General features: G+C 37.5%; 1 protein-coding gene across 3 annotated transcripts; it reads right to left on the bottom strand.

Annotated features, from left to right (window-relative positions):
• Positions 1-12,715: 12,715 nt before the first annotated feature.
• On the bottom strand, positions 12,716-25,858 carry Nudt12 (nudix hydrolase 12). 3 transcript variants are annotated; one of them, XM_021662661.2, is made up of 7 exons: positions 25,749-25,858; positions 23,398-23,609; positions 22,198-22,787; positions 19,816-19,983; positions 18,645-18,758; positions 15,837-16,036; positions 12,716-14,784 (listed from the first exon to the last, which is right to left on the bottom strand). In XM_021662661.2, the coding sequence occupies exons 2-7, from the start codon at positions 23,601-23,603 to the stop codon at positions 14,674-14,676; spliced, it is 1,389 nt and encodes a 462-aa protein (XP_021518336.1). In that variant the 5' UTR covers positions 23,604-23,609; positions 25,749-25,858; the 3' UTR covers positions 12,716-14,673. The 3 variants fall into 3 exon arrangements, with proteins under 3 accessions (XP_021518336.1, XP_021518337.1, XP_021518338.1); XM_021662662.2 differs by having other exon boundaries at positions 23,398-23,605; positions 25,749-25,856; XM_021662663.2 differs by having other exon boundaries at positions 23,398-23,550; positions 25,749-25,840.
• Positions 25,859-27,073: the final 1,215 nt, after the last annotated feature.

Below are 27,073 nucleotides of genomic sequence, written 5' to 3'. Positions count from 1 at the left end.
GTTTTATAATTTCAGTCTGGCCAATGGTGAAGGAAAACAAGAAGTTGTTTAGAATTAATTTGCCAGGTTAACTTGATTACTTTAGGACTATGTTTATGTTAGACAAATAATCAGTACAAACATTCCATCTCAATTTCTCTGAAGCCTGGCCATTCTCATAAGAATATCACTTTTGGCAGCACAAATGTATTTCTCAAGTTAGATCACATTCAAAACTTTTATTCTTCACTTTGCAAAAATAATCAAGAACCAGACCATGAAAGAAACACATTCTATGAAAGAGTTTAGAAGCTCATACATGAAAGTCAAATTCCTGTTGTATCATTTTAAGGAAATTTGAAAACTTGGTCATTTGAACAACTTTTTCCCACAACAGAAAGGAAATAAGACTATTTTATAAGCACCCTAATTGTAAGCTCATCCACAGGGTTACTAAAAACTTCTGTGAATAGTTAAATGGCTTTATACTAAATTTAATATAAGGTCAACTGCCAGCAAGAAGGACAAACAAGGGCAGAAGCAGAGATTTGCTTTTTAGCCTTATTTCTAAAGAAATGATTTAGTGTACTTATTTGGTATTATAAATTTATACTAGGATGAATGAAGTTGACATTCTCAGAGAGGAAACAGAGATTAAAAATTATCTAATAGTTAAATTCTTAATGAGAAAAATGAAGACGTTTCTGAACCCTGATGAAAGAAATTTTGCAGAGAAACACATACTGTCATAAATCATTTTGATTAGAGATTATTTACCTCAAACACCATAGTCAGAGTATTTTGCTATAAATTGACATAAATCATATAGTGATTGTGACTGTTATTATAAATGTGATGTCCTTAACTTTTTATTTCTTGAGCTCATGTTAATGTTTTAGATAATTAATAAAGGCACAAATGAACACTCGAATAGTATTAACTATAAAATGAAGAAACATTCTATAAACACAGGGGGAATAATTTTGATTTTGATTAGTAAGTTTAATTTTACAATAGAAACTAGCAGGGAGTAGGAATTCAAAACAAGGTCTACAGCTTAGAAATGAGACTGACCCTTCCTGCATTCAGAATGAATTTCAATTACGCTGAGAAGCCTTGCTTGTCAATTGCATTTTTCTTGCTTTCCAAATGCAGAATTTATTTGAAATAACCAAATTAGGAATGGATAATGCCTCTTCAAATGAACATGTAATCTTTCTTAGCATAAATAACAGTGGCCTAAGTACATTGTTTAGCTTAAAAGACTTAGGATACAAACAGCTGTTGGATAGTTTGTCAATGGAAGGAAACATCGTTAAAATAGTTTTCAAATACACCATTCAAGTAAGAATGTTCCATGGCTATTATCCTTTGCCAAGCAAACATTTCAGACCAGTAAATATTAAAATAGACAGTTTTTCAATTCTGAAATGTATACATACATATAGTCATACATACATATAATCAGCTTACCTGGGCAAAGCCTTCAGAATTTGCTCAGCTCTGAGAGAAACATTGATAAAATGCAAATACATTTTGAAAGGCAATAAGATGAAGTGGGATTTGAGTGGCTTGTCTTGTTCTATTTTAGTTTTATCTAGGTTTTCTAGGCCCAAATCTGATTAGCATACTTAATCTTATGCAGTGTCAGGAATGGTTTACCATCCCTTAATCAGTCTATTATTAGCTGTCTTAATTGGTCTAATAGCTTATTTTAAACACACCTTTAGTATACAATGATGTATTGTGGGTTTATGGTTTAGAATTTTGATGGGGGGAGTGTATAAGAAACATTAGCCTGGTATACACATGGTGCATAGAAACAAACCTAAACCAAAGTAAAACTGTAAATGATGTAATTCACTGTTCACATGTGTTGGTTAACTAATAAGAGATTGACATATCTTTGTGTTGCTTTTGGGATGGAAGCAGCATATTGAGTTACTGATGATAACGACTTTGATTTGGAAGGCTAGAACTGAAGTTTCATTTCTACACTCCATGATTCAGAATTTTTGAAATTCTGTGAAAGGTGTGGTGTAGTTTAGGACTGTTAAATGAATACAGCATTATTTCTATTTGTAGTCTAACATTAGGAAAGGGAAGGAGGAAGGGATTGGAAGACAAGACAGCTTTCTCAGAGGCAGTGTAGAACTTTTAAGTACTAACACCAGCAAATCTCAAACTGCTTCTCATGCTAAAATCAAATAAACACATAAACAATCAGTAGAGAAGCTCAGCATCCTAGACTGGACATAAAAGGAGGACGAAAGTGGTGACAATAGATGGAATGAGCTGTTTCTTCCTAAATGGTGAACTCAGGTAATGTGGTTAACCACCTCCTGTCAAACACCCATCCTGAATCTTGGGCTGCACACTACAGCGTTTAGTTGAAGGCAAAGCTAAAGCTAACAGTAGTGAGATGTATTACCTCTTTCTCTGTTGGCTGAGAGTAGAATGCAGTTTTTGTATCTAAGCTTCCTGATGTCCTGGGCAGTGCAGTTTTCATTCCCACTCCTGTAATAGCCTCCACAAAACCCCTAGGCTCATGATTCTGTGTTGTCTCTGATGTGCTCATTTGACCTTCTGTGCAGAATGTCTCTACTTAGACTTCATTAAAAACTACCTTGGCCTGTCCTCTGTACTGTGTTTATTCTTTGGAAAGACGCCATGGAGGGGTTTTCTTAACCTTAGATTGCCTTACCTAAGCACCAAGGTGGCACCCCAGTTCTCATATGATGTCAATAATATGATGTCGATAGTACTTACTATGGTTATTTTTATCTTAAAAAAAAATGAGACAGTGAGACAAAGTCTCAGTGTGTAGCCCAGGCTTGTGTCTTAAGCTTAAGGAGTCTCAGCCACTCAATGTAAAACTTGTTTTTATTTCCTTTGATGGGAAGATGAGATGAGAGCCCTACCCAAGCTGTGCAAATATGCAGCTTGGGTTGAGCCCAGAGCATTTCTATCTAAATATTCCTAGGCTATGGCCTGGAAGCTTCTAGCATCCATACAATCTAATCTTCTGAAAGCCTGGACCCAGGCTCTGAAGGCTCCAGTTCCTAGCCTCTGTTGGCTAACCTAGCTAATGCAGACCTAGAATGTTTTCAGCCTCTGAGACTTACTGATGAATAAGCTCACCCTTTCCAGTTCTTTCTGAACTCTGGCTGGCTGGTTCGCCTAGGCTCTTCTGGCTCAGAACGCCTCTTCAAGCCAACTGATTCAAACTGGCTTCTCTCTGCTTCTCTTTGATTTGCTCTGCTTGAAAAAACTGCCTGTAAACCCCACTGACTGTACTGACTGCATGAACTGAACAAAAAGGTATGAATTCAACTGAACTCACCTCCTCCTCATTCTTTCCCTGGACTGCTCATATATAGCTTTTCTTTCATGCTTGTTCTTGTGAGATTAGACATATATGATCTCTGACTCATTTTGTCAAATCTTTCTCTGATTCATCACTTTTTCTAACCCTCAATTAGATGTCATTGTTTGGAACTGAAGGTGTGTACTAAAGGCGTATCTCTGTTTCAACTGGAGAAATTAAAGATGTGTCATTCCAGCCAGATCACATAGACCTAGAAGGTCTTTAGATTTAATCCCTTGCCAGAGCAGCCATATTGCTAGATTAAAATTCCTCTATAAACTGGGCATGGTGGCACATTCCTGTAATTCCAGTACTCGAGTAGGCAGAGGGAAGTGCATCTCTGTGAGTTCAAGGTCAGCCTGGTCTATTAAGTGAGTCCAGTACAGCCAGGGCTACACAAAGAAACCCTCTCTTGAAACAAAACAAAATGAAATAAAATTCCTCTATAACTCAAAGTCTAGGAATACAGAATGTGATTACAGGTACCTATCTCTAATGAATGTTATTAATGCATAAAAATAGCATTTTTTTCTATCATTCTTTTCAAAATCTTAAATTATAACACACGAGTTTTAGAAAGAAGTAAGTGGTGAGTTAAAATTGGGTAGCTAAGTTATACTAAGGTTTTTTTTCCCCCCCAAACAGGCTACTTTTAGAAATCTTTTAAAAATTATTTTATTTTTATTATGAGCATGTGTACGTGGGTGTGGGTTGAATATATGTGTACAAGTGCTAGGATCCCCGGACCTGAAGTTACAGACAGGTATGGTCCTTGACATGGTTTCTGGAAGTGAGATTAGGTCATCCAGAAGATACACTCTTAGTCACTGAGCCTCTCTCCAGACCCTTGATGTTTTAGATAAGACCAAACGATGAGATTAATTCCTTAGAGGATATCTTTGTAAGATAAAGAATGGATTTGGAATAAAATTGTATGTAGTGAGACAAATTTTGGAAGCTGATGTAGAAACCAGATGAATGGTGGAAAAATGATGGTAGTAGTGAAGGAAGAGCAAAAGGAAGGAATGAGGAAAGGTGGGAAAAGGTAGAGGGAAGAGGAGAAGGAGGAGGAAAAGAAAGAATGGAGGACAAGAGACAGAGGAGGAAGAGGAAGAAAGTGTGGCTGTGAAGGAGAGGTAGATATTGATATTCAAGGGCCAAGGAAGTAAAGGTGCAGTGCTCTGAGATATTTAAGTAAGGAGTTAGACACTATGATGGCTAAACTATGTGGGACATGGCTGCTGACAAAGGAATATGGAAACAGAAACCTGCTGAGGAGAAAGGATAACATAAAGACACAGCATTTGGGAGGTGTACTGACACCAAAGAAAGTGTGTCTGATGTTGAAGACAAGTTTTGAAACCAACTAAACAGTAACAAAAAAAAAAAAGAAAGAAAGAAAGAAACCACCACCACAACAAAAAACCCAGCAGAAATATGTAGAGTATTTATAAGTCCCAAACTTTAGAGATGTATTTAGAAAATTGAGATTGAAAGTGTCTTGTTCTCTGCACTACTATGAAAAACTCTGAGATATCTACATATCTACCTTCCTAGATTTGGAGTAGAACACTGGGCCTCAAGCTCTGGTTCATCTCTTTATAAGCATTGTGCCTTTAAGAATGGTATCCTCTGTTTAGACCATTGTAAATTTTTGTTAATAATATCAACAAGCATTCATAAGGTATCTGTGAGACTCAAGTTCTAACACCAAACAAGGAGGAGGGTCACAGGTGGCAGAAGAAGATGCAGGAATCATAAGCAACTGATACACACTTTATGCACTAGGAGTGAAGGCCACTCTGGATGCTAATAGATATACAGGAAGGCACAAGGCAGCAGATATGGGCTGAGCACACGTGGGCAAAGTCCCAAATGCAGATCTGCACACAGGCCACAAGCAGGCAATCCCAGGCAAAGGTAGAGGCCAATGTGTACTGACTTGCTGTTGTCCTCAAGGGCATGTTTACACAAAACTCACGAAGTGACCTTGTGCCAGAAATGTTTATTTAATAATTACGTCAATGTTTACTTCAGGTTCCCTGGATGTCCAGGGAACATGCCCAACATCAGTGATGTTTTCACTGACTCATTCTGGAAATCCATATCAATGTCACAGTTTAAGCTGCAATAGGCCCCTATGGCCATCTGTCTCCTACAGTTAGGTATTTGTTCTTTTTCACGTTGCTGCAACACAATACCTGACAAAAACAATGTTAGGAAGGGTGTCCATCACTGTGGAGGAGGTGAGGCAGTAGAAGCATGAGACCTCTTGTTGCATTCCTAGTCAGATGCAGAGTAATGACCAGTGGTACTCCACTTGCATCCTCCTGCTCAGTGTGGAATTTCAGCCCATAGAATGGTGCTGCCCTTATTTAGGATGGCCTTTGCACTTCTACTGAGGACTTGGTCACAAGTTTGCCTTGGAGGTGATTCTAGATCCTGTCAAGCTGACAGTAACAACCGTAACAGGCTATTTAAGGATAAAACTATTATAATATCCTGTGTGAGTCTTACTAAGTGAATAAGGTTACCAGAGAGTTGTGTCCTTAGTAGCTAGTAATAAACAGGAACTCATTGTTGTCTGATGTGAAATGTTACCCATAGGCTCATGTGTTAAAGTTAACTTTACAAAACTGTTTCTCAGTTTCTCTCTTAACCTGGCTATCACAAATAACTGAAACTCTTATATTTGTTTAATAGTAAGCTACACAGCACAAGAACTGAGCAGTTATTACTCTATTATTAACCCTCTGAGCTAATCTGGTTTCTTCCCAGTGTACATCCAAGAAATACATGCACTTTGTAGCCTTCCTGCTTCAGCTCTTCTTTTTGATGTTTTTTGGATCTCTCCCATGGCTAAATCCCCTACTTTTTCTTCTAACTCCTCCTTCCATGGCTGCCAGGAAATCCAGCCCTGTTCTTTCCTCTGCTCTGTATTGGCTGTACGCTGCTTTGTTGGCATATCAGGGAACAACTGGAGAGAAGTGTTTACAGAACATTGAGGCAGGGGATTCTCAGAACAGGACTGCAACTAGATATGGGTGTTACAGATATCAGCATTTGAATTAAACAGCAACCTTATGACTACACTCATGTGTCTAAATAGTTGTTCTCCATGTGACAGTGTTATTTGGGAAATACATGGCTCATTAGGAGGGAAAGCCTTGCTGGACAGAGTGTGTCACTGCGAGAAGGCCATGAAGTTTTCTGGCTGGACTCTTCTTCCTGCTTCCTGGCTATGGAATGAAGGAGACTACTAGTTTTCCATGTTTGCCTCTGTGCTTCCTGTGCTATGACAGAAAAGTACCTATCAAGTTACAAGACAAAATAGAACTTTCCTCCCTTAACTTGCTTTTAATCTGTTATTTTTCGTAGCAACAAGAAAAGTGACTGATATGAGACTTATAATAGAACATGTAGAAGCAACTTGGAAAAAAAAGGTAAAAATAACTTATAAATCCTAGAAGAATGTGAGGAAAAGGCAAAATTTATTAATATTGTATGATAGATGAAGTGGCTAGGAACTTAAGTGATTACTATGTCAAACCAAGTAATACATACAAAACAAATTAAGGGTCTCATTAGAAGTGGTTATTGGATACTGTTACAGCTATGGTAACTTTGAAGTTTCCAGGTGTATATTTTCTCATCACTGCACAGCACACAGAATTCCTACTGGCCTCACATTTATGGTTCCACTTCCAACAGAGCCCTTACCCACAATGGAGAGGGGATTGCAGTTGTCAGGACCACCCAAGCCCCTGAGGCTTCAATTTTCACATGACTTCGGGGTATCTTTTAAATTGATGTTCTCTCTCTCTTCTCTCTCTCTCTCTCTCTCTCTCTCTCTCTCTCTATATATATATATATATATATATATATATATATATATAACTAAAGCAACCTCTGCAAAACTGGCACCAAACAGAATCAAACCCATTCTATAAACACAAGAAAACCTAACTAAAAACAAACTATCTTCAAGAAAGCTGGTGGGTAAATGAATTTAAAATCACTGCTATCTCCAATGACAGAGATGATGTCAGCTCTTTCCCACCTGAGTAAATAAATATTTATAAGAAACTGTACTAAGTCTGCAGAACATCACACTGTTTCAATAGACTACATTTTCATGCTAGAGTGAAATAGGCAGGTTACAAGAGAAAGAAAGAAAAAAAGAAAGAAAAAGAAAAGAAAAGAAAGAAAGAAAAAAAGAAAGAAAGAAAGAAAGAAAGAAAGAAAGAAAGAAAGAAAGAAAGAGAAAGAAAGCAACAACCAAAACCCCCATCACATTTGATCAGCTGTCCATTCTCTTCTCTAATACAGGTAAGAGCACTACTTTCAGTTTCTCCTTCTGGGTAGAAAAATCATACAATAATTCAAGCCACTTTACAGTCTAGGTGGTTAGAAGAAAGTTAATCTATCAGGACTGAGACAGTACGTTGGACAAGCAGGGAAAGCCAGGACAGTATTTTATTCTTTCAGCTGTTGTTTTCTATCAGACTTCTAATTAGAATAAAAAAATTCATTAGCAGATACATTTTTTAATTTTTTAAACAAAGTTTATGATAAAATTTCATGGCCACCTCCACTATTGTGGGGAGCACTACTATCATGGGAATTATGAAAAAGAGAAATGCCCATTGATTATTGCTTCCAGCTCGCTGAGCAATAAACTGAAATATCATCTGGAAGGAATAGAAAAAGTTCACAGGGATACTTGTACTGATGAATAGTTGCATGTGGATACCCCTCCAGTAAAATAGAATAAGCAACAACATGCTGGTCCAATTCATGTGTCTAGATGCTTATTCTGCAGCTGAAAAGAAATGCTTTCCAAACAAGAATTTAGATTGCTGATTACACATTTTCCCATGCCGTCTTTGACCACTTGTATTTAAATAACAACAAGAATTATTTTAAAATGTGCTATATATGACAAAAAATTTGCACAAAATTTACTCGACATGTCAGAACAGATGAGCAGACGGCCAGGAGGTGTCACGTCTCCCCAAGACATTAATGGTAGTTTGTTAAGGGGTGGGGGTCAGTGGGTAGGGGTTGTTTGTGTGTGTGTGTGTGTGTGTGCGTGTTTGTGTGATTTTCTTGAGTGGTGTAGTCACAGACATGCTGCCTCTCACTCAAGACCATGCAAGCAACTCTAATTTAACTCACAGGTTACATACAAAATAGAACATGAAAAGGAAAAAGAGTTGTTGCAAAGCTGGGAGGGTGAAAGAGGAACAGGCATGGACAACAGCCATAATCCATTATTTAAATATATGTGTAAAACTATAAAAAGAATTTAAAACAAAATCCAAACAAATCGATGCTTTTAAAGAAGATTTTTGATATCTATGCTAGTATTTGGAGAAAGAAAGAACAAAGAAGGGTATAAAAGGGGAAAGTTAGCTTCCTTATGTATACAGATTTTAGTATGTTTATCATATTTTATATGTCTAGTATCCACTTATGAGTGAGTATATACCATGTGTGTGTCTTTCTGCTTCTGGGATACCTCACTCAGGATGATCTTTTCCAGTTCCCACCATTTATCTGCAAATTTCATGATTTCCTTGTTTTTTATGGCTGAGTAATATTCCATTGTCTAGATGTACCACAATTTTTATATCATTCCTCAACTGAGGGGTCAATCCCCATTCAGAAAGCCAAAGAGGATGGTCATTGGAGGAGGGAAAAAACAGGCAACAGGACAGGAGATTACCACAGAGGGCCTCTGAAAGGCTCTATCCTGCAGGGTATCCAGGCAGATGTTGAGACTCATAGACAAACTTTGGGCAGAGTACAGGGAATCTTATGAAAGAAGACCTGGAGAGGACAAGAGCTCCACAAGGACAGAGACAGATCCTAAAAATATGGGCACACAGGTCTTTTCTGAAACTGACACTCCAGACAAGGACCACTCATGGAGATGGCCTGGAACACCTGCACAGAGATAGCCTATGGTAGTTCAGTATCCAAGTGGCCTTGATAGTAATGGGGACAGGGACTGTCTCTGACATGAACTGATTGACCTGCTCTTTGATCACCACCCCCCAAGAGGGGAGCAGCCTTACCAGGCCACAGAAGGAGACAATGCAGCCATTCCTGATGGGACCTGACAGACTAGGATCAGAGGAAAGGGAGGAGGCCCTCCCTTATCAGTGGACTGGAAGAGGGGGGATAGGATTGGGAGGGGAGGAGGGACGGAGGTACAGGGGGGATACAAAGTGAATAAACTGTAATTAATAAAATAAATAAATAAAATGCCCAAAAATGAATAAAAAGGGGGGGGGGGAGGTTGCTTTTGGTATTTATTTTCACAATTCTGAAGAACTGGCCTACTCAACAGCTTTTGGAGAATAAGGGCAGCTGCCACCACTACTACTTGCAACCTCTGCCTCCTCAAAGTAGCCCCAGCTCTCAGTCCTTTGTGGTGTAAGCTTACACTTCTTCCTTCTGTCTCTCTTTCTGTTTTCTCTTTCCCCACATCTGTGTCTTTAAGTCTGACTAACTTTCACAACAGTGTTTTTAGTACTCTCTCTGTATGTATATGTCACTGTGAATTGAATCACGTCTCTGTGAGTTTCCCACCATTGACCTATATCCTCAACAGTTTTCTTATTTCTTATTTTGAGATAATATCTCACTAAGTCAGTCCAGCGTGATTTCAAAGTCACTTTGTAGTTCAGGCAGGTCTTGAATTTGCAATCCTCCAGCCTTAGGCCTGATTATCAGGAATTACAGGCTTGCCTTGCTAGGGCAGACTATATGCTTTCAATTCATCACACTCTATAAACAAGTGAAAAATTCAAAATGTAAATACTGACTATAGTAGACAAGTAATTAAGGTAGACTATGCTGCATATATAGCTGTAAATCTATACACTTTAATTATTGACAATGAGTGCACGCAAGCCCATGTGTTGGTACATTTTACCCCAAACTACAGAACTTAAGACTCAAATAGACATTTAAAAACACGCTAGGGTTCAAATTTAGTGCCTTGGAGGCGTTACACAAGTATATTACCACTGGACCACACTCGGCACCAAATCAAAATTTTAATTCTTTCATCAGGCATGTTGGTAACCATGTGTAATTCAAGAACAAAATAGCTTGACACATGAAGACTATGATTTTGAGCCCTTCCTGGGCTACAATAAGATTGCAGCTCAAGAAAGGAAAGGAAAAAAATCTGTGCACCGAACCTTTAAAATGATTTGAACATTTGCTTGCGAACATCATTAATAATAAGCAGATAATACTGGCTAAAATTTATATTTGTGTCATAAAAACTCACCAAAACATTAAAAACACCCACAATACATAATGTATTTTAATGCATTGTTACATTGATTCCCATTGGATAGTTGGGGGCATTTGCCCTAGAACTGGCTAAGATAGCAGCCATATTTACATGTAACCTCACCTCTCAAAGGTCAAAATCTAGGAATGATTATTAAAGACAATAATTTACTCACTAATTTACCCAGGTACAGTAGGAACCTGAAACTGAATTTATACATTTTCAACACTGGTATTTTACTTTGGTATTTAACATTAAAGATGTGGGAATTTACAATGTAATATAAGAATCCACAAGTTTAAAGCACAGTTGGTTGTTTCCTGTTTTCTTCTTCTTCTGATGTCCATCCTCTTTGCCTTTCAGGATGGGGATTGAGCGTTTTAGTTAGGGTCCTCTCTTTTGCCTAGTCTGTTTAGATGTACAGATTTTAGCGGGTTTATCCTATGTTGTATGTTTATATGAGTGAGTATATACCGTGTGTGTCTTTTTGCTTCTGGGACAACTCACTCAGGATGATCCTTTCCAGTTCCCACCATTTACCTGCAAATTTCATTATTTTCTTATTTTTCATTGCTGAGTAATACTCCATTGTATAGATGTACCACAATTTCTGCATCCATTCTTCAGTTGAGGGGCATCTGGGCTGTTTCCAGCTTCTGGCTATTACAAATAAAGCAGCTACAAACATGGTTGAGCAAATGTCCTTTTTGTGTACTTGAGCCTCTTTTGGATATATGCCTAGGAGTGGTATGGCTTGAGGAAGCGCTATTCCTAGTTGTCTGAGAAAGCACCAGATTGATTTCCAGAGTGGTTGTACAAGTTTACACCACTTGTAATTCCCACCAGCAGTGGAGAAGGGTTCCCCTTTCTCCACAACCTCTCCAGCATGTGTTGTCCCTTGAGGTTTTGATCTTGGCCATTCTGATGGGTGTAAGGTGAAATATCAGGGTTGTTTTGATTTGCATTTCCCTAATGGCTAATGAGGTTGAGCATTTCTTTAAATGCTTCTCTGCCATTTGATATTCCTCTACAGAGAGTTCTCTGTTTAGCTCTGTTCCCCATTTTTTAATTGGATTACTTGGTTTGCTGCTTTTCAGCTTCACTAGTTCTTTATATATACTGGATATGAGTCCTCTGTCAGATAAAGGGTTAGTGAAGATTCTTTCCCAATCTTTAGGCAGTCGCTTTGTTTTGATGACAGTGTCCTTTGCTTTACAGAAGCTTTTCAGTTTAATTAGGTCCCATTTATTGATTGTTGCTCTTAGAGCCTGTGCTGTTGGTGTTCTGTTCAGGAAGTTTTCTCCTGTACCAATGAGTTCTAGGGTATTCCCCACTTTTTTTTCTAGCTGATTTAACAGGAACAACCTAGGAACCTGATACAGAGGGCCTCTGAAAGCCAGAAGAAGAAAACAGGAAACAACCTAGGAACCTGCCACAGAGGTCCTCTGAAAGCCTCTGCCCTGCAGACTATTAAAGCAGATGCTGAGCCTGATGGCCAACTGTCGGGAAGAATGAATGGAATTTTATGTAGTAAGTGGGAAATAGCAAGAGCTGGAGAGGACAGGAACTCCACAAGGAGAGCAACAGAACAAGAAAATTTGAACACAGGGAACTTCCCAGAGATTCATACTCCAACCAAGGACTACTCATGGAGATAACCTAGATCCCCTGCACAGATGTAGCCCATGGCAGTTCAGTGTCCAAATGGGTTACATAGTAATGGGAAGAGGGACTGCCTCTGACATAATCTGATTGGCCTGCTCTTTGATCACCTTCCCCTGAGGGGGGAGCAGCCTTACCAGGCCACAGAAGAGGACAATGCAGCCACTTCTGATGAGAACTGATAGACTAAGATCAGAAAGAAGGAGAGGAGAACCTCCCCTATCAGTGGACTTGGGGAGGGGCATGCATGCAGAAAGGGGAGGGAGGGTGGGATCGGGAAGGGAGGAGGGAGGGGCTTATGGGGGGATACAAAATGAATAAAGTGTAATTAATAAAAGTTAAATAAAAAATTAAAAAAGCACAGTTGGAACAAAAATAAACTTCAGTTGATCATATTTCATAATAATCAAAGTATATTATTTTAATATAGTTATACAACTCCAAGTTACCATGTATATAAATTTCCTCAATAATTTTTGGTTTGGTCTCAAGTTCTCATTTTAATAAGCTTTCATTAACTGCTAAGCAATAGTATTCATTAGTAAAATAAATTCTCTGAGAAAGTTATATTATTTAGGTTAAATAAATTTTAGGTAGTACCAATTAACAACATTTGATAAGTTAAGTCCATTCTTTTTATCATCATTCCTTTTAACCCATTCTCATTCTTTCTCTCTCTCTCTTTCTCTCTGTGTGTGTGTGTGTGTGTGTGTAGGCCAGAGACAGAAGTCAGCTGTCTTCTTCATTCACTCTATTTATATGTCTGTTTGTTAAGTAAACGTGCATGCAGGTGTCCGCAGAGGCCACAACAGGGTATTGGATCCCATGGAGCTGTAGTTACGGGTAGTTGTGAGCTCCTGAGGAGGATCTTGGGAACCAAACTCCACAAAGACAGAAAGTGTTCTTCAGCACTGAGCCATCTGCAGCTTTTTCTACCTTGTGGTTCAAGACAAGGTCTCTCATCTCATTGAGCTTACTGATTCACCAGACTGACTGGTCATCGAGCCCCAGGATACTCATGTCTCTGCCTGTTTAGATCTGAGATTAGATTTGTATGTCACTGAACCCAGTTTCTGAAATGGGTGCAGAGGATCTGAACTCAAGTACTCAAGCTTGCATAGCAAGCACTGTTATGACTGAACCATTTTCTAACTCCTTAGACCACAGATACTTTTGGGTAATAGCTTCTGTTTCCTAGTACAGGAAAAATCTAGTTCTTAGCTGCATACTACAGTTTCAATGATTATGTCCAACATCTACTGTGCTTAAGATCTCTTCAAGTTCTAACAGAATAGTAAAGAGGCAAATATGTAGATGTATATAGTTAAAAACAATTGCAAAACTGCCAAGCAAAATAAATGTGTCTGTCTATATTGTAAAACTGAAATACTGCAACTACTTTCTCTAGGATCTTAGCAACTCAACTCTAAGGTATAATAAGTAAGGCTTTTTAGGATGTGATGAAATAAGGCCAAAGCCAAGACATTATATTACAGTATAATGAATACTGATAGCAATTATTATATATTTCTTTCCAAAGCAAATATATCCCTCATCACAAAATTAATTTGTTTTAATTAATTAATTCATTTATTTAAAATATAAATACAATTGAGATTTAGTTTCTGACCTTCAGGAATTCCTTTCTAAAATGTTGAAGTCAGGTGAAAAACTGGAAAATCTTCACTTGTCTTAATAGCAACTTTAAGTATAAGTGAAACAGACAGATGTAGTAGTTTGCTTTGAATTTAACTGTGAGGTCCCAGATACAAAGGTGTACATATGTTTTTTTAGTTCTCTACTCATGAGTGTAATATTCTAAGATCAGTAATGGGTAAACTGTTAAAATAAAATAATTCTTAGCACTAGTCATACTGAACCAGTAGCAACACTAGAACAGTACCACTCCTATAACAATAGGCCAGGAGAATGGCTAGTAGATGACTAAATATATATTGAAGCTCAAAATTCAATAAAGTTATTTTAATGCATATGTCCAGCAAGGAATCCAGTCTTTTCAAGACATGGATTAAGGTTTATCCAATTTCTGGAGCACATTTATTCCAACATTATTTTTTTTTTTGGTAAAAATACAGTTAGTTTTGTGAGGTAAAATCGGGAATCACAACAAAAATGTTCACAGGTTAACTCCAATTTTATGAAAATCTGAGGCATCATTCTAATTTACAACACTATGAATTTTGTAGTTAATAATGGAAAGAACACTTAAAATATTTTGAAGCCCCCAGATTTTATAATATATGATTCTAAAGATCAATAAATATATCTAATCTTACTTGAGAAATAGGTATTAAACATTAAATCATATCCCAACAGAGGTTAGTATTTTCAATTAGAGATTGGGGTTCATTCTAACCCAGTGTTTGATTAGCTGATGTGCAATGGCTCGGCTTGGTGGTACGAAGAATGCTTGCTGCTTCCCTTTGGTAAGAACATCCACAACCTAAAACAGAACCATAATACACACATTAGACGGCCAGCCAATAAAGCATTCTCAGCTGCTTCAGGGGTTCACTGTTTCAATTCTTAAATGTTCCTGAAAGGGATATGAAAACAAGGCTATGAAAATAAGTCCTGTGTTTAACTTCAAAGTCAGAACAATGTTTGGGTATGGGTTCCTTTTCCTACAATGCTAAAAAAGCAATCTAATTTCTTTTGTGAGTACAAAATAAAAGTTAGTTTCATATGGCAAAACCATAAATGAACAAGTTTAATACTATATTGTATCCATTTTTTTATACAAAGTATTGGCTAAAAACCAGTTCAATAATGTATCTTTATTACTTAGAGATGCTATTTTTAAAAGTTCTTATGAATATATATGACATATTTATATATTTGGTGACATCTATGTTTTTCTTGTCCTTCAGTATATTTCTTTTTTTTGTTTTCTTCCTACTTCCTCTTTTCTTTGATATATATATATGTGTGTGTGTGTATGTATACATATATACTTATATACATATATATGACATTATATATATATATATATGTATATATATATATATATATATATAATGGAGTCCCACTGTACAGTCCAGGCTGGCCAGAAACTCACTATGTATTTCATACTCAAACTCTTGGCAATCCATATGCTTCAGCATTATTTTTCAAAATACACAAGAACTGCAAGCATTTTAACTGACTTTTTGAGAGCTTTTTGTTTTAGTGTGAATGTTTCAGATTAATATTTGTTATGTCTGAACTAATATTAATACTTAAAGGTAATTAAAACGGTTTATCATTCATCAGCAGGTACCACGAAAATTTGAAATGGCACAAAATTATCATTCTAGAAGAATCTCACAGAATGAGTCAAGCAGGACACATCAGCACATTTTCTATAAGGAATTATCAATTACACTATTATCCATTCATAATGAGAGGCCTACAGCCATTCATTCAACTTGTTGAAAATATGCTTCCTTGCTGCATGCCCAAACCAATACTATCACGGAACAATCAATAGAATAAGGAAATTAAATTGAACTTTACCTGTTCTCTAGTGAACCATCGGGCATCCTCTATTTCATTCTTGTCAACTTTAATTTCTGTAGACACTGCCACAGCTAAACAACCAATCATTAAAGACGAGGGCATTGGCCATGGCTGACAAGAGATATACTGAACATGGCCAACTTTGACTCCACTTTCCTCCTCTACTTCTCTCCGCACAGCATCTTCTATTGTCTCCCCTAATCAGGCAAAATAACAAGTGGCTGGTCAGCATGACTTGGACATTTTGAAATCACGCTGGAAAGAGACCCCACCAATGAATGCTAAGTCTAGGCTGGAAGTGAAGAAAACTGTCACAAACTGAGTATGAAAGCAAATTTCATTTCTTAAAAGCCCCAATTTGACAGTTCCATAAAAACTCTAATTACAGATTCTGCTACTATCCTGTACTATTGACTATCATTAAAGATTTATTATCTTATGCATCACCATTCATATACCATTATTTCATGAGTTTCATGAATACCTAGTTTTCCCATCCATTAAACATTTTTTGTTTTATCTTGAGATAAGGTCTTACGTAGCTCATGCTGGCTTTGAATTTGCTAGGTAGTTGACACTATCTTTCATCCGGACTCTAGTATGCCTACTTTCCAAGTGCTGGGGTTACAGATAAGCACACACTACGACATCCAGCTTTCATCAAAACCTTGAAAATCACAATGAATTCTTTTTAAGCATTTTTTAAATGAATAAATGTTCTGAGTTTGCTGGAACTCCAAATAATAAAAAAGATTTTAAGTAAAATGTATTTGGATGCTTATAACTTTCAAAAATTTGTAACAATATCTAATGAATCATATTTTTAAATATAGCTTTTATCTTAGATAGATTGCTGAATTCTCTATGCATAAGTTTTTGTATTTACTACAAGAAGTAAACAGTAAAAATAAGCTACAGAGTAGTGGAAGAGATTTGCCAGTCCATTAAAACAATAAACATCTAAATTCAATTTTAGCAAAGGCTAAAAAACTGGAACAAAAAAGACAGATTTTGACTATTGAAAACAGCACTGTAGTGAGTATTTTTGTTCCTCTCTTTATATACATTTGCAAGCATTATCTTACAAACATCTACAATGAAAAGAAAAAGAACACTGGATGTTAATACATACTTGACAATGATGTCCCATCAGAATGACTTTCCTTATGAAGAATAATGGAAACACAAACAGAAACAACAAACCACTTCTTACCTCCCTGAAGGACAAGCCCCATGCTGGGCCTGGTGACACTTGACTATAATCCCAGTACTTTTGAGGCCAAGGCAAAGGGATTGTTACACATTGGAGGCTCATCTGGGCTATAGATCAAACACTCTTTCAAATGTCAAACTGTGAAAATTCCAACATGTTGAAGATATGGAATAATGTACCATTCATGTAGTGTTGGTGGAGGTGTGAGTTAGTAGGAATACCTTGGAGAGGCACTTGGCAACATTCAGTAATGTGTAATGTGCTAATATATGCAGTGACAATTCTACTGTACATACACACCTTAGATAATGCTTGCAAATGTATATAAAGAGAGGAACAAAAATACTACAGTGCTGTTTCAAAATCTTGAAAGAAATTAAATATCCACAGCTGAACAGATGAATATATACCAGAAAATTCATGTGACATATAACTTAGTAGTTTAAGAATGGCTTATATCTTAAAAAATTATTATTTTTTCATAAACCATGTTCGATTTCTTTCCTCTCCCTCATTTCTTAAACTGATTTTACTTTACACAAACGGTATTGATTGCCAGTTGCTTCTTTGTTAGAAGTGGTACTTGGTGTCCACTTCCCCTCCCCAGTGCAACATGGTGACTAGGAGTGAAACTACCTGGGTTTGAATCCCTTCTCCCTCACCAGTGATCTGGGGCAAGTTAAGCAGCTCCTGTGCTAGTGCCCTCACCTGTGGAAGATCTGTAACAGTACCCACTTTATAAGGCAGAAAAAAGATCTGTAACAGTACCCACTTTATAAGGCAGAAAAAAGATCACAAGATTCAACACAGGAGAGCCCCAGCTGGGGGCCACGTAATATATGATTGTGACTGTAATTACCTAACAGTGCAGACTAACACCGTGCGTTGAGATTATTATTAATCCAGATATGTTCACTCATTTGCTTTGGGAGAACTAATAAAATCTTATTACACATGAGCTCTATGTGACATATAGAAATGGCTGAAGAAGAACATTTTCTCTAACAGAACTAACATGGTGCTAAAGTCAGTAATCTATACATATGTATTATAAGGTGGTGTTGATCACTGTAGGAGTCAAGCAGGATGGCTGGGCTTGTGAATGCAGGATATGGAGGCTAACAACTTTATTTGGGATAATCACATCGCCCATAGCAAGGATGACGGTTATGTCTAGCACAGAAGACAGGTGTGAGCTACCTGGATTGCTTGGTTACAAGCAATGTGAAAAAGTAAATACTAAATTTTAAATAAGCAAATTACCTTTGTAAATTTTGGGATGGATACAATGCTTAATTTACATGATTAAAGTACTACTTAAATATGTTGGGGTTGGCAGATGTGGTTCAGCAGGTAAAGGTCCTCACCACCAAGCCTGATGACCTAAGTCTGGGACTCACATGGTTGAAGGAGAAAACTGACAAAGCTGGTCCCTGACCTCAACAGTGCTACCACCATAGAAATGTACACACACACTAAAGAAGAATACAGCAACAGTTTTTAAGTGTTAAGTGTTAAGTGTTTCTGTTTTGCTGGAGAATATACCTCATACACTGTTTTAAAATTCTAAAAATTATCCAGAAAAGGCTTACCAGGTTCAATAAATCCAGCGAGACAAGTAAACATGCCTGGGGGAAATCTCTTTTGCCTGCCTAAAAGACATTTGGTTCCATCTGGATGGATAACCTGCATGATTACTACTGGATCTGTTCAAAAGAGAAAAACAAAACACACAAGTATGCAATAATAATATGCAGGTATATATCTTACAGCAACAAGAGTCCTGTTTATAACAACTCCTCCCTTCTGCTCTGAAGTGCGTAATAAATATCTGAGAAATTGCACAGATACTGTTAGTAAGTGAAAGGAAGATTTTGCCATCCTCTCTTCCAATCCTAGCAACATTTACTCTGCCCTTAGGGCATACTAGACACAAGTGTGAATAGATAATCTATGAACATTGAAAAATTCAAAGTTTACTTAAAAAATACACTAATTTTGTTTTCCCCTTTCATCCCAGTAACACTTAAATAATGGTTCATCTCTCTAGAAGTCATTAACCTAGAAAATCCTCCTCACAAGATCATGAATGAGAGCAGGGAAACACCAGACAGTCATTAAAGGGTACATTTCCTCCCTGGAGTCCTGAGCTTTAAGCAACTTGTCTTGCAGTTCTCTGAGCTGGGTTATGGGATTTCTCTAGCTAGAGAGGAGACAGGGCAACAGCTAGCAGGAAAGAGGCACAGAGGCAGGAGCAGGGATGAGGAGCAAGCTTCAGACCACAAGGTAGTTCCAACAGGAACTAAAACGCTGGAGACTTTATTACAACTATGTAAGAGGAGTCAAATTGATCAGCTTTCAAGTGAAGCATCTTAAGGCAGCAAATTCTTGAACTGACAAACTGAAGGTAGGACATGACTTACTGTGAACAATGCAGTCTTTTATGACAGGCTTTTAATAAAAATGTAAACATTTTAGTTCCTCAAAAACTCTCTTTCCAGAATGTCTTCTGACCCAAGATTCCAGGATTCCAGGTAGCTGAGATTTCATTTAAAAAAAAAAAGAGCCTTGGGACTGCAGTGGCAGCTCAGTTGGGAGCTTGCTCTTACAAAGGACTAGTTAATAGCCTAGTATCCACACTGCATAGTTCTCAGCAAACTGTGAATCCAGTTCCACCCTCTTCTGGTTACATATAGCAACTCCGCACACATATTCCTACCTACACACACACACACACAAACATTTAAAAAATAAAAACCTTACCAACTCTTGGGTAAGATGTATTGTGGACACCTTGCAGGCTAGGACAGTTTTCTCTTAAACAGACTCTTTTATAGCCACCTTCTTCAATTTTAGTTGCACTGCCACAGGTTGGGCAAAACTTGTATCGACTATGCCATGCAAGAACAGATCTTGCTTGAGCTACAACCCCTTTTAAAAAGAAGTACAAGAAATTTTATTTCTGTAAAAAGCTGGAGTAATATGTAAGTACAAAGTTTTGAAGCAACAGTAAAGCACATACATTGGTTTAGGAATTGCTGGCTTTAGTATTTATCTTTATGATGTATCATTATCATTCATTTTTATATTTTTCTTTTTAAATCACTTTATTGTAATAATCTCACAGATAAAAAACATCACACAGCTAGTTTGAATGGTAGCCATTCAAACAAGCTATTTTTCCTTTCAATTTAATGTCTAATATGCCAAGTGAAAATCAGGCTTTATATTAATTTGAATAGGACAGATGTACTAACATGTAAAGACTAATAGATCAGGCTTCTGTATTGTGGATATCACTAATAGTGGATATCACTAATCTAAGCATACAATGACTTTACACACACAATTGTATACAAGATTACAAAATCTTATATTGGGCTGCAGATATATCTGAGTGTCAGGGTACCCTTTTAATGTTTGTGAAGCCTTAGATCCTATTTGTAGTTCTGAAAAAGAAAACAGAAAGCAACAACAACCAAATTTTTCTTTACATTTGTGATATTGGGCTTGTACTTAAAGGAATATTACTAGGAAACAATAAGGACCTCTCTGTCTTCCTTGGTGTATTAAGCCACTGCTAGTCCACAGCACCATGGGACATAACCAGTTCTCATCCAGCCCTTGCATACAGCATTTATTTGAAGGTAAATGCATTAAACATGCTCAACAGAATTTATCTTATGATATATACCCTCTGGTTCAAGCCCTTATATTTGTTCTTCCAGAACATTATGACCTCACAGAAATAGTACAATCAAGGTCATAAGACTAGAACTATTTTGGAGGCCTGGTAAACGTACTTTCTTTAAAATATAATATGTGGGGCTGGAAAAATGGCTCAGTGGTTAAGAGCACTGTCTGCTCTTCCAAAGGTCCTGAGTTCAATTCCCAGCAACCACATGGTGACTCACAACCATCTACACCTTATACTGCCCTCTCAGAGCACTAATATGCATAAAATAAATAAATAAAATCTAATATATATATAATATGTGAGGCATGGATTTTTGAAATAACTAAAACAAAAATAAATGCAACAATATGTAAAGTGAGAATGGTGAATATTTAAGGAACAGCTATCATTAACTGTTTTCTTGTTACCTTAGAATAAGTAGTCCAATTTATACCATAGTATTTACCTTTTATCAGAATCAATATACAAAAATATGTATTTAATATTTGTTATGCATTACACATCATGTAAAGATGTGTATGTATATATGCATACAAACATATCTGTATTATTTATTTTATTTGGTATTCTCAGCAACCTTATGAGGGGGGAGACTATGATTACTTTTGCTTTTTAGAAGAGGAAACTGAGGCATAAAGAAGTCTGAGGTTATATAGTAAAGTAGTTATCACTGTTTTCTCACTAGTAAAATAAAGAAAAAAGAAATAATTAGCTCATCTATTAGATGAATTTATCATAAAATTATGTATATAGACCTAAATATGACTTTTGTTATCTAAGTCAATTATTTCCTCCCCTTTCTCTGCTATTACTTTAATTTGTTCACCAATGCAGGTTCTACTCCAATCTATGGAGCAAGTCATGTGACTGCTCCCTCTAGAGTACCTCACATACTTCCTTACCATCTTCATTACCATCATTCTATTCTGCTGTTTCTGTCCTAAGCCATTGCAGTAACTAGTCCATTCCTAATTAGGCTCCTGACCTCCACTCTGCCTATATACCTACAATTCATGCTTTATGAAGTAGCTACAATTAACCTTGTTCTTTAAAGCATATACAGACACATACAATGTGGGCGTACATGGACTATTCTTATAACAACAATAAATGGGCATTTTGAATAAAACTCTTGTTCTTTCTTTCTTAAAAAATGATATTAAAAAGCAAAAGCAAAATATAAAAAAGCTGAGGTCTTTGGCATCATGTTGAAAGTCCAGTAGGGGCTCAAATGTTATTCACAAAAAAAAAAACAAAAAACAAAAAACAAATGAAAGCATCATTTGGCAGCTTAAAATTGCGGCCAGCCATAGAACAGTGCTCTGGATAGAAAACTTGAGGGAGTTCTTAGGTCTTCTGTTCACTGTGCTACCCTAACAAACACACAACTCCAAAATGGTTTTAAAACCTGACTATTACTGACACATGCAAACATATTCATTCCTCACCAGCCTCTTTTTCTTTCAACTGCAGAAGAGCTGGCATTGGAGGGTGGAGAAAATAGCAATTTTCATGCCTTTGCTTAAACTCTTCAGCAGCAACAGGATCTATACCGAGTGCAAACCATGCAACTAAACCATCCTCCTCTTCGCCTGGGATATCTCCAGCATAGTTATGCAATCCTTTTCTCATTTCAAGCTCCACTCCAAGGAACACCAAAGTGATCTTCTCCGGCTGGGCCAAGTAATCCTTTATATCTGTGTAGTTCAGCTGGCAAAGCCTGACTTCCGGCTGCTGCGAGCTTTCTTTATTTCCACCTAGAGTAACCAAGGGGTTCAAGTCGGAGAAAAGGATATAAACTGTGGCTGGGTGGCTCTCTTTAGCTTGTAGCCAGTCAGAATTAGTTCTTTTGTCACTCTTCCGGTCCAGTAGAGTTCTGTTAAAATAATTTTCACATTCGTCTACTTCATTGGTTAGGAACCAAGGTTTCTTCCCACCTTTTGCATTAGCTAACAAGTTAGCTATATGCTTATAACCCCAAAACACTGCAATATCCAGTGCAGTCTGCCTTGACTTATTGACAAGTGATCTGTCACATCTAGATAGAAGAAAAAAAAAACAAGGAAAAATAAGTAAAACATTTTCTTTTGTATTTATTTTAGTAAAATACATACACAGACTGACTAATTTTTTTTTTCTTTTCTGTCATTTGGTTCATAGTTCACTACTGAAGGTTAAAAGAATCAAGAACTAATTTTAAGAAATGAAAAGTTAATGATAGTAGACATTTAAATAAAATGAAAAAGTATCTTTATGTGCCTTAATGAAACAGTCTATATACTCCATAGTAACCATAAAGAGACTCACAATTGTATTTAGAAGAATGGCATTAAACTCCTTCTAGATATTCTTTCTAACAAAAATATGAAGGGTTAACTTCTCAATTAAGAAATTTACTTTTAAAATGTAGCTCAGAGTTAGAGAGCTTGCCTGATATGCATGAGGGAGGCCTTGAGTTTAACCCCTAACACTGTATCCTGCCCTTGCCAAAAAAAAAAAAAGGTGCTTTAGTGATAAATTAGGCTACCTTTCATAGAATGAACTGCACAATAAGCTATTTACCAGCCCATCAATATAAACGTGTCTACAGGAAAATGTGAACGGACATGAGAGCAGAAATGAAGCACATACAGCCCTCAGATGTTTACCCTTTCTCAAGCAGAAACTGGACAGCTTCGAGATGCCCATTCCTTGCAGCATACATCAAGGCGGTCCAGCCATTTTCAGAGGTTTCATTGAGAAGAGATGGAGAGTGACTGAGTATTGCTGCTACCTTGGCAACATCTCCTTCTGCAGCTGAACTGTGGAGTTCAGAAAGTATTATGCGTTTTGGATTTCTTTTTACAAAAGACATTTCTTCCTTAAAAAAAAGAAAGAGAGAGAGAGAAACCTTTTTTGCAATTGCTTTTTGCATGAACGGATGAACATTATGTGCAGATCTAGGAAAAACAGTTTCCAAACCAATACACCTGTCAAAAGATAATCTGTAGTCCACTGCTACTCCCATATAGATTTTGAAACTGCTCTAAGTTGAGAATTTTAATTCAGCTTATGTGCCTAAGAGTAGGTTCTGACAATAACAAAACACCTCTCGTAATGGTGATGAGGAGCTTGGAGAGGTAGGAGAGTAGTAATAATCTAAAAAGGCATGGGCATCTGAGCTATAGAAGAGGGACAGAGCAGGGACATAGCGGGGAGGAGTCACGGCAGATGAAATTACGGGCAGATGCTTAAGCAGATGATAAGCAGGATTCTGATTCTACACTCTGTTACAGATGTCATCTCTCAAAGAAATTATGGTTCTACAGTTATTCAAGAGCTTTTAAAACTTCACATAAAAACAATTTACTGGTTAACCTTATGTAATTAATTTTGCAATCCATATGGTACTGAGTTAGACTAGGTCAGGATTTATTTTCATTCATGGATAATTCATGACTCAGCACTATTCCTGAAATTATGTTTGTCTCATTGCACTGCACTGTTACCCTTGACACACATCTTTGTGCGTACTTTTGCATATAGGTTTTGTTGGCCACTCTACTGTCCTTGAAGCAGTTTTAAAATTATTAACTTTGTCTTCTTTGGCATCTTGTTTTGTTGTAAACAAAGCAAAGCCATGAATAATATGCAGTCCTGAGTTGTGTTAAAAAAAATTAAGAAAAATTCCTGTTTCTATTATTAACTTCAAAATATTCTTTTCTTCTTTCTTGGTACTGCAGACCTCATCTCTTAGATTTTGAAACAGCAACCTGGCTAGCCAAATCCACTCTGCACAAAGTTGAGGAAAACAATGGGCCCAAGATTATCTTTCTGACTTGGTATCTGCTTTCCTGTTTGTGTCTCCTGTTATTTACAAATAATTTATAACTGCTCAAGGTAGTCCAGGAAACCTAATTAAAATCTGTTCACAAATGAAATTAGGAGTAACCTCTGCATTAGTCAACTTACTTTCATTTGATTTATTTTACTTACTTTCCATATTGAAGTTTTAAAATACTTTAAAATATTGTAGCCAGGTTGTAATATTCAAGGACTTTATTCTGAAGTATTGCTACGTGTCTTAAATCTTTTTCTCTTAAATCATTTTTACAAACTCCTGTTACAGTTTCTTGAGGGAAGTTTACTTTTAATACTTCACTGTCCCCTTTTCAGAGGTCATGGTTTCAGAGTTCATGGTCACTCCATCGCCCTAGGTGACTCCAACATTGGACATTCAAACATGCTGTGTCATACACTGCCACCAATGCAATGTGGACGCATAAAACATTCGATAGACTAGGAGATACAAGCATAAGCCCTTTTCCCTCTAGCTTTCTCAATACAAATTACTTAGTGAAACTGCCTTGACTTCTTCCGGGGACGCTTGGAAGACTTGATATGCAGCAGCATTACCTGCAAATCATTTCTTATTGGCAGGTCCTGTGGGAAGTGAGGGTGGAAGGGCAGGGTAAAGCGTTGTTCTCCCCCCCCCCCCACCCCCGTTTTTCCAGGGCTACTCGGAGAGGGCAATAAGAAGAGATTTGAATTTTAAAGGGACTATATTTTGACCAAACCAACACCCATTTTTACTAATAAGTATCCTGGAGCCCTAGAACTGCCCAGCATGGCTCTAGCAGGCTACAATAGGGCTTCACGGTGGATCTGTTAATTCAACCACCGAACAAACATCAGGTAATACATTCCACTTGCTGGGCTATCGATACCAACTTAACCCATTAAGAGCAACCCACACAAATATGGCCTTGAACAGTTATTTTTCCTCTAGTTTAAGGTTCCTTATTTCAAGGAAAGACACAACCGAAGCAGTAGATTTTACCCCATCCAAAACCTGGCTGCAAATGTTAGTAGCCACCGGCCGGCGTGCAGCGCCAGGTCGGCTTCCAGCGCCTGCGCCCTCTAGCCCGCGCCAGGCTGCGCCACAAGCCTAGAGGGACGCCCTGGGACCGCAGGTCCCTGAAGGTCCCCGGAGCTGACTAATGCCGTTGGGACTACTAACCCAAGGGTGAGGAGAGGAACCGCGACCGCAACGCAAGACTCCGCGGGCAAACTTTGCGGTCAGTTTTCCCAGCGCTGGAGGCCTCCTTCCGTACTTCCGGCAGAGGGCCCCTGTCATCGCACTGCTTTATGGGAGATGTAGTTTAAAGGCCATCGAGTTTTTTTGTTTTGTTTTGTTTTGTTTCTGGCTGGAGGTTGGGACAAGGTGGGCATGTGGGAAAGGTAGAGGAGGGGACTTCGGACTTCAGGTGATAGGAAAAACCACTAATTTTCCTCCAAGATGGAAGTATGCAGAACAAAGTGCTGGCGATGGAAAAAAGAGGTCTGTGGAAATGATTTTGTTTTCCAGTATTCTCATCCAGCTCCCCAGCTTTCCTTCAGACAATACAGTTCAGTGCTATTGAGTTTTCTATGGTGTTATATTAAATGTTGAAATCTGATTACACATTAAATTAGGAACAGCTTCCACATTTGCCGATTTATTTGATTTGATTTGATTCATCTTATTTTTCCACTTTTTTTTATATTGAAGTTTTAAAATATTACAACAAAACCGTAATCTTTCAGGATGTTATTTTGAAGCGGTGTTAAGCGCCTTCCCACTTGCCTTTCTCCTAAATCACTTTCCACAAACTCTTGTTGTCCAGTTTCTCCAGTGATGTTTACTTAGCTGCACAAGCCACATATGTGGCCGTAAGCACATTTCCGGTCTCTGTAAAAGCCTCACTTCACATTTTATGGAAAACGTTACCAGAGTCTGCCCACCTTATGAAATTGTGTTTGGAGCGTCCATGATACCTCCCTGATTGCAGGTTTATGTAACACATGAAAAACTCTTAGGATCAGGGTTGACAACCACAGTGCAATATTCTTGCTTTATTAATTTCCATGGCTTCATTCTCCAGAGCCTACAAAAGTTATGTGTTTCTTTGAATAGCTTGGTGTTTAGTAGTCTTCTGCTTCCCAAACCAGGGAATGGTACTTGTCAGTCAGAAACAGCTGCAGTGGTATTTTAAGACTGACCACTGCTTTGTGTCCTTTCCAGGCTCTTTCTCTCACTAAGGTTGCGTATATCTGTTGACAGTGTGATACTTGAACTGGAACTTAAAGCCTCTTGTGTGAACGGTAAAAAATTCTATTACTGTCGTATTTATCACCTACTACCCAACTGTAATTCCACAATGTTTTTTCAAACTTTGTTTAGGCTTCTTTATGTGAGTAGTTGTTGAATGTATTAAGAATGTATTGTTGGTCAGTGTTTTATCACAAAAAAAAAAAAGCAAGAAAAGAGCTTTTAAAAGTATTTTGTTGAGGGAATCCAAGATG

The sequence above is a fragment of the Meriones unguiculatus genome, chromosome 15 (genome assembly GCF_030254825.1).
Source record: "Meriones unguiculatus strain TT.TT164.6M chromosome 15, Bangor_MerUng_6.1, whole genome shotgun sequence".
NCBI lineage: Eukaryota > Metazoa > Chordata > Mammalia > Rodentia > Muridae > Meriones > Meriones unguiculatus.
The sequence above is the reverse complement of the archived record's forward strand: the minus strand, read 5'-3'. Positions and strand labels throughout refer to the sequence as shown.